The sequence below is a fragment of the Rhagoletis zephyria genome, unplaced genomic scaffold, assembly GCF_001687245.7.
Source record: "Rhagoletis zephyria isolate East Lansing unplaced genomic scaffold, Rhagoletis_zephyria_1.1 Rzeph_scaffold_00951, whole genome shotgun sequence".
In the NCBI taxonomy this organism is placed as follows: Eukaryota; Metazoa; Arthropoda; class Insecta; order Diptera; family Tephritidae; genus Rhagoletis; species Rhagoletis zephyria.
Window position 1 is genome coordinate 24,319 of NW_016158035.1, and position 12,475 is coordinate 36,793.

General features: G+C 32.7%; 1 protein-coding gene across 1 annotated transcript in view; it reads right to left on the minus strand.

Moving 5' to 3' along the window:
- Window positions 1-1,226: 1,226 nt before the first annotated feature.
- Window positions 1,227-12,475, minus strand: part of LOC108362150 (integral membrane protein 2B) — a 90,725-nt gene continuing 79,476 nt past the window's right edge. The window contains exon 3 of the mRNA XM_017615013.1: window positions 1,227-2,358. Coding sequence (XP_017470502.1) covers window positions 2,231-2,358 — 128 coding nt within the window. The 3' untranslated portion in view covers window positions 1,227-2,230. The remainder of the gene's footprint in view (window positions 2,359-12,475) is intronic.

Below are 12,475 nucleotides of genomic sequence, written 5' to 3' on the forward strand. Positions count from 1 at the left end.
GTGCGATCGCGAAGGAGCCATCACCAAATAAATAAAGAAAAAATACACAAGTTGCCTTTTTATCTACAACAATAGTCGCAAGAAAAATTGTAGAAAAACCTCTACAATTCTCCACCGTCCGAAAACACTACAGTACAGATATATCAATAAACACGTACGAAAGAAAGGGAAAACATACGTTTATAAATAAACATGTACACAACACATATAAAAAAACGGCACTCAAGTACACAATACATTGACAAAAACTGTACTAGACTGTCTCTCTTTGATTTCGGAATGCTTACACATTGAGAAGTTAGCTTACTGCCAATATAGAAGTATTACATATATGGTTTTGTATCATTATGCTTTATCATGAGTTTAATTTTCCCCGAACCAGTTCACTTTCACTTTTGGTTTCCATGGCTTTACTATGGGCGGATGACAAACTTTCGGGTGAATTTTTTTTCAGGCGCAACTCAAGATCAGGCAGATTAACTATTTATTTGGTTAAGCAAATTTGGTGATAAGGGGCCATTCAAGTATTACGTAAGCAGAATTTTAATCATTATTAACCACTCCCTCCCACCTTGTCAGCACAAGTAACCGTCGTATACAAAAAAGTACTGTATGTGGTTTTAATTTAAATTTTGGATAAGCTACACTACTCAATCATATCTTTTTAATTGGGATTAATGATTAAAGGTATTTATTCGTATTTATGATAACTATTAATTAACTTGTATCATTGATCGCGATCAACTATTTATTCGTTAGTTTTAATCATTAATATTTTGCTAACACTGCTCAAAACTTTTGGATGAGTTCGTGACTGAACTTCGGAATTTCTACTATTATTTGTACACAGATATTGCTTGATATTAATCTTAAAGAGTAGGCTACCATTAATTCTGGTAATCAAAATAAAAATTGTCTATGATAAGTTCCGTACATATAAGAAGACTTTTAGTTGTTCAGTTATTTTTTGCACATAAAAGTGTATCTTGAACTTTTTTTTTTGATTAAGTGAAGACGTCACGGTAAGATCTCTTAGTACATTGGTACATGAAAAGCGTAAACTCGAGTTTATGGCGCAATGTGAACATAATTATAGTTACACTACGGCTGCGTTTATAACAATAAAAATAGAGGAAACAGAGAAAGCTAAATCGATAAAAATCTATTTCTAAAGAGTTATTCTATCTGATTTAATGTTTTCACAGATTCAAACACAATCCATCATGTAATTTATTTTTTTACCTGTGGTGTCATCTTCGCTGGAATGGATCTAACACGATTTTATTATTTTCCACAATTAATTTAAGTTTAGGTACACAATGGTTTCATATGCACAATAATTGCTATTTTAGGATTTGGAACGTGTTCGTGTTTAATTTTTACAACGATATTTCTTTTTTATATTTTGGTGACCATGGTCGATTGCTAACTTTATGCATGTTTTAACTAATATTTCACTAGTTTACACGGAAAATTAACCTGTCTTAAAAGATAATTTTCCAAGCTAACTTCGGGTCGCTGAACACGAGAACAATACCAATATTTTTCAAATGGTTTTGACACAATCACACTTTTGGTCGAAAATTGAATTTAAAAAATACTTAAAATAAATGTTTAATCAAAAATCATCAATTAAAACTGACTACTTTACAAAAATGATTGGAAATTTAACTTTTTCGACTTTGGTTGCTGACAACACTAATCATTTTTACTTACATCTGCTCAAATTATATATATTTGGTAAGGACACATCAATACCTTTGGAACTGCTTACCTTAATCGGATGACTTTTTCATGAGATATTTGGGTTTTGAAAAAAATCTCACAAATATCTCTTGTAAAACAAACATGGGTATTATTTTCGTATTCAGCGACCCAAGACTAGCAGAAATTGTTTTGTTTTGTTCTTACGTTCATTCGATTCTCACATAATTTGTGGAGTAGTGTTTTAAATTTATTTTAAAAATTATTCTGCGTACAATAATAAAAGCTGCGAATAATACAGTAAAATTTATGAAAACTAAGAAAATGTTTCCCCAATAATTTTCTAAAGCAAGGTAGACATTGCATCACGTCATTGACTATGCAAGCCTACGAACAAATATTTGATGCTTCAATTATTAGATTTAAAAATAGCTGATTAGTAAATCCAGCAACATCAAGTTTTACAATCATAAACTCAACTGCATGCTATGTCCGCGAGCACTGAAATTAATTAAGTTCATTTCCTTTACTGCTGCTTCTTTTCAAACTGCTCTATATCATCTATATTTATCAAATGGAATTCGACGACACCTTTGCCCATAAATTCCGCAAACTTGCCAGAATCCGCCACAGATTTAACTTCGCGTTTGAATACTGCAAAAACAATAATAAATGAAATTAAGTTAAAGGAATATACAATGTACACATACTATATATGTATATACATATCGTCGTTTAAAGTACAAAACCGCGTATCGTCATTCTGCAAAACCGCGTAACTACCATTGGCTGCCAAAAATTGGATTTGCTCACACAAGCTCTTGGCTCAATCCTTATCCATTCGTTCTGAAATATACTAGCCAGAAATGCGTTTGCTTTATAAACTAGAGAACCATTTTTAAATTAGTGTTTTTACACTCTCGAAAATAATTTCTAAAATTTCACATACGCGGTTTTGCATTTTGTTGATACGCGGTTTTGCACTTTAAACGACGATATATATAATTTATAAGTTTGCTAAGTTATTTTCAACTTATATCTAAGTTTATAAAGCATACTTTAAATAAATAAATACAAATTATTTGGCTCTCATATTTTTGCTAAGCGTTTGGCCGAGCTCCTCCTCCAATTTTTGTTCTGCATTTTAATGTTATATCCAGGGCCGAAAATTTTAAGCCTCTGCGGGGAATTGCTTATTTTGGTATTCAGGGTTTCCAAGCCTAATTTTAACGATCATGCTTATTTTGCTTATTTCAATGTATAAAGCTAAGTACGGACCTTTTAAGAAAACGTTCAAGAAGGAAATTGCTATTATTTCGTGTGTGAATAGTAGTGTCCAAGGAGATCTGACATCTGATATTTTGCACCCCTTTACATTACGAAATAATGGAACGGGCATATATTTCTGTTGAAAACAAGGGGTCCTTGTACTCTTCACAACCAAATTTTAGCAAACCATAGTAGAAAGCGTAGACAATTTTTGAGAACTTCGTACTGCTCAAGAAAATTTGGGTCAATAAATTTTTCTTGGCCTTTTTTTGGGTGTTTTTGTTTTATTCGTCGAACTAAAGAAATGTTTACAAATAATATAAAAACAGATTTAGTTATTATTAACCCGTAACTTCAATGGCATTTATGCTTGGATACAAACCAATGGTTTGTCTCTACGCGAAGGCATTGGTGTTTTGAAGAGATTAAAAATAATTTATCTCAAATGGAGAATACCGAATATTAAAAAGAAGTAAAACGACCGGCGCAGATCTTTATTATTTGAGAATATCAAGAAACACTTGATTGTCCATTGTCCATTTTTTAGTCCCTGAAATCATATATCGATAGCTGAGTGGAAGATCGACCTATCTCGGCAGCCAGTTCGAAAACGCCCTATTTCAGAAAATTTTTGAACAAAGCTCTATTTCAGAATTTAGTTGAAGAACGCCCTATCTCATAATTTTATTGAAGAACGCCCTATTTCAGAATTCGGTTCATAAACGCCTATCCCAGCTGCCTCTTCAAAAACGCCCTATCTCAGAGTTTGATTGAACAACGCCCTATATCAGAATTTAGTTGAACAAAGCCCTATCTCAGAATTTTATTCAAAAACGCCCTATCTCAGCTGCCGCTCCGAAAACGCCGTCTCAGAATTTGATTGAACAACGCCCTATCTCAGCAAATGGCTCAATATCGACCTATCTGAGCTGCCGCTTCAAGAAAGCATTATCTTCAGTATGGTTTTTATTCTTGAAAAAAATGTGGTACAGTGAAAATAATTACTGTGAAAGCATTTTGTTTTCACATTAACTTTTTGGTAGGAGTCAATATAGACTTTGCTTTTGTGTCTTTCAAATTTTCATTTCAATCTGATTTTTTACTAGATTCGTTGTCGAACGAGTTATTAATTTTCTCCGCTCAAAAATTTGCATTCTAAAAAATTTCATTACATATTAACACAGCATCAATTAAAAGAATCTACAATGGAAGGTAAAATAGCATTAATTAAAAAAATTTTAAGCGGCTAAATTATTTTCTCACTTCAGATATTTTTTCATCTATCTTTAATAGCTTAAAACTAAAAAATTTAGAAGATTCTGCCTCCATTCCAAATAATAATGAAACTAAAGGGAAACTAAGCTATGAAGAAGGTAAAAATTGTTTTTAATATACCGAGTTTGTCGCTGGAATGAAATATATCATTCTTTCTCAAATTAGGTTACTTATTGCTCGATATATCTTGTTCAAGTGAAAGAAGTAGCTCCTTCGGCAAATTGCAGCAAATGAGTAAGCCAATCTTTTTTATACAATATTTTGATGTACTTATCTAGGATACTTCGCATGCCATTACAATGCAGCGGGCTACTACCACGTGAAGATATCGTTGTACGAAAATGTATAATTAACATTTTTGAAGGTAAAATTTACAGACTGTTTACTTTTTAATTCAATTAGTTTTTAATGCGGTTTATTTGGAAATAGAATGGCATGCGAGTGGGGTTAATTCCGAAATATGATTACAACCTAAATTCTATACTATAAAAAGAAAATCTATTTAATACAATATCATATAGGTGAAGCTAGTTGTTCTGGTCTACAGCGTCCTAGCGACGATAGCAATGAGTGGACTGAATATAGTGTGGTAGATAACGATACTATACAATTTCCAAAAAAGAAAACTAAAATTACTGGAAAGGTAGTAACGCGAAAGCGGCAACGAACGCCAGCTGAGTGGAACCACGAAAAAGCCAAAAAAGTAAAATGCTCAGGCAGCCCAGGGGTGAACAAAACAGACGCTCCAATTTTCGAGAGAAAAATGGGTTTTGGCTGCGGTGTATGTAGATTCTCTTGCTCAAAGAAAATTACCGAAGAGCAGCGACTCGCAATTTTTACCGAGTTCTGGAGCATCGGTGATCACAGTCGCCAATGGGACTACATTGCGCGATATAATGAAGCAACACGTCTAGAGATTAGCCTTCATAATAGAAAGATGGTTTCAAATAAGTACATGCTGACCGTATGTGGTAAAACAGTTACAGTTTGCAAAACAATGTTTTTGGATACTTTTGGTAGGTTTACCACACTTTTCCAAAGGTTGACTTGGGCATTATTGATTGCGATTCCGAATGCCAATTGAATTGGGAATTGCAATCTTTTAAATTGAAATTGTGTATCGGTCGGAATCATGGGAATTCTTCACCTTGGCCACGATGTAGACTATTTCAGGCAAGCATTTATCTCGCCCGCTAGTGTTAATCGCGAAATTACAGGCAATGTTTGCGTTAAATCTCCTGAGAACAACATCAATGCAATCCCGAATGGTTAAACGTTTCCATGCAAATCTCGCGAGAATTGATCAAAAACCTCAAGCAATTTTTTGTGTGCAATTGTACACTCATCCCAAACAATGAGTTTAAATTTTCGTATTACTTTTTCCATACCGGATCTTCTGGAAATATTGCACGTATGATTGCTGAATTAGCAATTCTTTCACCTAATAACAATGTCGCAGAAATTCCAGGCGGAGCCCTAGCTAAGCTTATGTAATTTTTTTAACAAACCGTCCTCCGAATCAATCTGATAAGGAATGTTTTCCTAGTTCCTCCAGGCGTATCCAAGAATAAGGTCCCCAGATATTATTTTCTCCTTCTTATTTGACGCTGGAACCGCCTAAGCCATTTGGCCGAGCTCGACAAAGAACGTCAGTCGTTTATCTCTGTGGCAACTGACGCCAATAGGAAATGCCACGTGAAGCCAAATCCTTCTCCACTTGGTCTCTCCATTTGCAAGTTAAATACTTTCAGACCTGGAACGTCGGTTCCCATTTGAATGGCATGTCCAAGCCAACGGTGCCGCTGTATTTCCATTCACTGCACTATGACCATTTCGTTGTAAAGCTCATACAACTCATCGTTCCATCGTCTGCGATACTCCCCGTCTCCAAGGCGGAGAGACCTGTAAATCTTTCGTAAGATCTTTCTTTCGAATACTCCAAGAGCCGTCTCATCGAATTTTGTCATTGTCTAAGCTTCTGCGCCATAAACCCGTTCGGGAATGATGAGTGACTTATAGAGTGTGGTTTTTGTAGGTCAAGAGAGAACTTTACTCCCGAACTGCCTACTCAGTTAAAAGTTGCACTTTTTGGCTAGAGTGATTCTGAGTTGGATTTCAATGCTGACATTATTATCGGTGTTAATGCTAGTTCCCAAGTAAACGGAATTCTCTACTTTCTCGAAATTGTAACTATCAACAGTGTCGTGGGTGCCAAGGCGCGAAAGTGCTGACTGTTTATTTGATGTTGTTATCGTTCGTTATCCAACTTGGAAAGGCAGAACAGACTTCGAGGTTTTTGTTACCGATGATGTGGATGTCATCGGCACACGCCAGAAATTACACGCAGCTCTTACTATGTTAACACTTGCATCATGCGATCGTAAATGCCCTTCTGCTTTAGCTTTAATTTGAGAATGTCTGTTTGCGCATATAATAGGAGTTCGCAATAGTAATAATAATAATAATCATAATAATATTATCTATTGTTATTAGAAATTTCTTTACTCGGAATATACTTAGTAGGCTATGGCGACCCCAAACGAAATTGTTTATGATTAAAATTTAACTGTTAACTGTGTTAATGTAAGGGAATAGTGATAAAAATTTTAAGTTTTCATTATTTCATTTCATTGGATATTTTTATGTTTTCGTTACGCTGTTTATAATTTTTTCATTTGTATCAGTTGTTATCAGAGGTCGAAAATAACCGTCAACACTTTGAAAGTGTCCCAAAATAACCGTCAATATTTAAGGGAAAAAATAACCCACAAAACAGAATAGGTGGTTTATTTTTTGTAGATGTGTGCTATTGCTATTGCTATTGGACACGGACACTTATCGCTGGAAGAAGAAAAATAAGTATTAGAAGTGCGTAGAAACATTTCAAATTTGCTGTTGATAGAGAGATAGAGAGATATAAGCAACGTCAACGTCGCGGTCATGTTATTGATTTAAAATCCGCTATCAATTAAGAAATTATTATTATGATTTAGTTTGTTGACCAAATAAAAAATAAAATTTATTTGTGATTTTTCAACCAAATAAGAAATACAAATTTTTGATTTCATTTGTAGAGCAAATCAATTTGATTTGTAATTTTTCAATTAAATAATACTTTTATTATGCGACGCAAATAAGATATTTAAGTATCTTCCAACTTCCAGTTCCACGAAAATCTTCGGGATGCTTGGGACTAATTAGATTTTCAAGACTTCTTCGTGATTTTCGGAATCTTCGGGACTACTTCAAGATTTTTAGTCTATTTCGGGGTTTTTGGACTTTTTCTGGTTTTCGAGACTTCTTCAGGATTTTCGGAATCTTCGGGACTACTTCGGGATATTTGGGCTATTTCGGGATTCTCGGTACTAATTCCCGGTACTAATTCGGGATTTTCGGGACTCCTTTGAGATTTTCGGTATCCGCGGCACTAATTCGGAATTCTCGAGACTTCAGGATTTTCGGGATCTTCGATAACAACATCGATAACAAAATCGATACCCAAATCGATAACAAAATCGATTAAAAAATCGATAACAAAATCGATTAAAATATCGAAAATAAAGTCGATACCCAAACCGATACTCAGATCGATAACAAAATCGATTAAAATATCGATAACAAAGACGATTAAAATATCGATAATAAAATCTATACCCAAATCGATACTCAGATCGATAAAAATATCGATAACAAAATCGAAACCCAAATCGATAACAAACTCGATAACAGTAACGATAATAAAGTCGATAACATTATCGATAACGAAATCCTTTAAAATATCGATAACAAACTCGATATAAATATCGATAACAAAATCGATAAAAATCTCGATAACAAAATCGATAAAAATATCGATCATTATATCGATAAGTCCCGAGAATACCGAAATAGTTCCCAAGTTGAGTCTCTGTGACTCTATATCCTTTTCTTTATAATTACCTTTATTTTAATTTTTCCTCCTTTATTTTCATCGTTACTCATCCTCATCTTTTCTTCATATTTATCTTTATCATCTTTATGTTTATCAATTTCTACATTACATATTCCCCTTCACCTTTGCCCTTATATTAGTAAAATTTTTAAATTTACCTTGATTTTTGCATTTATCTGTACGCATCTTTGTTTTTGTTATTATTATTACCTTTGCCTTTATCCTTTTCTTTATCAATAAAATAAAATAGCTTATTTTCGGTGTATCATATTAAGAATGTGCACGCTCTCTTCTTTGTAATAAATGTTCGCACATGTATGTGTACGTATATGTCGTGTAAAGAAATGCCTAGCGCTTTGCTTCCACTTATTACCCCCACTTATATTTTTCAGTCCTACAATAACCCACAAATTAAGACACTTAAAAATAAAAGTCCCTGCCAAAGTGTTTTTGCCCAAGGGAAATTTTAGCAGTTGATAAATAACCCACAACGGAAAACACAAAAAGATCGCACAGAGTGATTTGCCACGGTGAGAAACACTCTTAGCTTGAGAGACGAGTGTTTGTGTCAGTGGTAAACACCATACGGGACACTTGGTGACGGTTATTTTCGATCTCTGGTTGTTATTTATTAATTTTTTTCTGTGCGTAATTTGTATACCAAATCTTCGTTGATAATATGATCACTTCGTTTGATAAGATGTTGTAAACTCTCTCTTCCTTTTAACTATCCGGATTTGGATAAGTGAAAACATTAGCAAAAAATTTCTCTTGTAAAGCTTTCCCAAACGCTTTCCGTTTCGAACCAGTTATGTAATATTTCATTTAATTCAAATATTTTTAGTTTACTTTTATATATTGCATAATTCTATTGAGAGTATTTCCAAATCAAGATTCCTTATATACCTTTCGTTTGGTACTCATATTGTAACATTTCATTTATTTTATCAACTTAATGAAGTTTTATTTTCAAACAGGTGGCAAACCTCTTCAAACATATTTTGGACCGTAAGTCTTCTTAAAGCTCTTTAGTTTGATACCCATATTGCAATATTTCATTTCTTTAATCAATTTAACTGAGTTAAAATTTTCAAATAGGTGGCAACCCTCCTTAAAAATATTTCCAACAGTCAACGTCTTTAAGTTGATACCTTTATTGTAATAAGTCATTTATTTTATCAATTAAATTGAGTTAAATTTTCAAACAGGGGGCAACCCTCTTCCAACATATTTTCGACTGCAAGCCTTCTAAAAAATCTAAAGTTTATTGCCCACATTGCATTATCAATTTAACTGAGCTAAAATTTTCAAATTTCTCAAAAATATTTCCTACAGTCTGTTTTTTAAACATCTTTAATTTGATACCTTTATTGTAATAAGCCATTTATTTGATCAATTATATTGAGTCAAATTTTCCAACAGGTGGCAATCCTTCTCAAACTTATTTTCGGCTGTAATCCTTCTTAAAAATCTAAAGTTTAATACCCACATTGCAATATTTCATTTATTTTGTCAATTTAACTGAGCTAAAATAAAAATAGGTCGCATCCCTCCTCAAAAGTATTTCCTACAGTCATCTTTCTTAAGCCTCTTTAATTTGATACCTATATTGTAATGTGATTTATTTTATAAATTAAACTTAGTTAGATCTTCAAACAGGTGGTAACTCTCCTCAAAGTTTCTCATAGTTTCGGCCGTAAGCCATCTTAAAACTCTTTAGTTTGATACCCACATAGCAATATTTCATTTATTTTATCAATTTAATTGAGTTAAAATTTTCAGCCCTCCTCCAAATATTTCCGACAATCACCTTTCTTAAACTCCTTTAATTTGATACCTATATTGTAATATGTCATTTATTTTATCAATTAAATTTAGTTAAATTTTCAAACAGGTTGCAACCCTCTTCAAACATATTTTCGGCTGTAAGCCTTCTTAAAACTCTTTAGTTAACACCCACATGGCAATATTTTATTTGCTTTATCAATTTAACTGAGTTAAAATTTTCAAATAGGTGGCAACCCTCCTCAAAGGCATTTCCAGCAGTTATCTTTCTTAAACCTACTTAATTTTGTACCCACATTGCAACATTTCATTTATTTTTATTAATTAAACTGAGTTAAAATTTTTAAATAGGTGGCAAGCCTCGTAAAAGATACTTCCAACAGTTATCTTTCTTAAACCTCTTTAACGTAATACCCATATTGTAATAATTCGTTAATTTTATCAATATATTTGGGTTTAAAAATTTTCAAATAGGTGGCAACCCTCCAATTTTTTGCGGTATCATTGGTTCTGGTATTATACCGAACAATACAAAAAAGAAATTATTCAAATCGGGTCAGCCGTTCTCGAGTTTTGACGACCGTGACATACGAACACAACATTTTTATTAATATAGATTAATATTTTTTTATAAATGTCTAGCTAATTATATATACTAGAGTGCCAGTTACTGTCGAAATTCGACAGTGTTTCTAGTTTTATAACCCTTGGAGAGGTTCTCTAACTTAACACGTAGCAAAACTTATACGGTACAAATTAACTAACCGGAAAATCTTCTGCTAAAACGTAACTAAACTTTTTTTATCTGAGAAGGTCTTTGGAGGACTTCGGCAGGACTTGGAATTGACCCGATACATTCAAGTTTATCGATAAATTTCAATGATTTGATACATATCGATAGTTCGATGAATGTCAAGAACACTAAAATTCGATAACTCAACAAAATTCGTTAACTCGACCAATTTAGATAACTGTGAAATTCGATGGCTCGATAAATTTCGGTAACTCAAAAATGTAAAAACTTTGATACCTTTATAAATTTTTACTTTTGACATCTCCACATTTTTCGAAAACTATCTAAACATTTTGATAACTCGTTACACTCTGTTAAGACGATTAAATTCGATAAGCAGTGATAAATCGATAAGCTTATATAACCTTGAAATTCGATAAATCGATATATTTTGAAAGTTCCATAAACTTCGCTTCGTTGAACCAACCAATTTCAGTAGATCAATAATTATCGATAACTCTGTAAGTTGAAAGAACTCCATGCATTACGACACCTGATATATTTCGTTAAGTCTATAAATAATGATAATTCAATAAATATCGATAACTTGATACATTTCTTTAACTTGACAAATTTTGTTAATCCCACACGTTTTATAGCTCGATAACTATCCGTAAATTTGGGAACTAAGTTTCTGTGCTATAAATTTCGACAACTTAGTAAACATTGATCAGTTTGAATAATTCGATCGTTGCGATAACTTAATAAGCATGGATAAATTTCGATAATTATAAACTTCGATGATTCGATAAATTTCAGTAACCTTTATGGCTGATTTTATTTCGATTCCTATCGGAAAATTTCAACTCTGTTAACCTAATTCTTATGTATTTCTCATTATCTCCATTTTCGCCTTTATCTCAATTTTCGTCTTTATCTTCACTTTTGCCTTTTTTGTCTTCATCGTTATCACTTGTTTCTTCATCTTCATATTTATCTTTATTTCAAAGTTTAATTTCAAATACGAAGTAAAACAAAATGCGAAACAGCTTAAATTAAACAGGTTGCAAAAACAACCATACACAAATATGGAAATTTTTAAACGACGATTTTCAAACAAATTCCAAACTATAAAAACTCTTCTCATCTACAGAAAATTACCTTTCCAACGGTGTTTTTGGTTTTGAAATCGGTAACTTTACTTTGGTCTTCATCTTTGTTTTTATCTTTCACATCTTTGCTTATGTCCTTTTCTTTTTCTTTTCACGTAGATGAGATGAGGTGCGATTACGTGATAAGATGTGACGTGATTTTATGTGATGTGATAGGATGTCATGTCATGTGTTGTCATATCCTGTGATGTCATGTCATATGATGTCATACCATATGATGTCATATCATGAATGCAAAGTCATGTAATGCCATGTCATGCCATACGATGTCATATCATGTGATGTCAAGTCATGTGATGTCATGCCATATAATGTGATGTCATATCATATAATGTCATGTCACGTGATATCGCGTGATGTGATATCATATTATGTGATGTGATATCATATTATGTGATGAATATCATGATCAATGATCATGATGTTGATAACTGTGTCGAGAAAAATGCCGATAACAATATCCATAAACATATAGAAAAATACAACGATTGTAAAATCGATTAATTCATCGATAAATATAACAATCATTAGTAGCGATTATTGTACCTATCATTAACATATAAATGACTAAATCGATAACAAAATCAATTGTTTAATCGATTATTA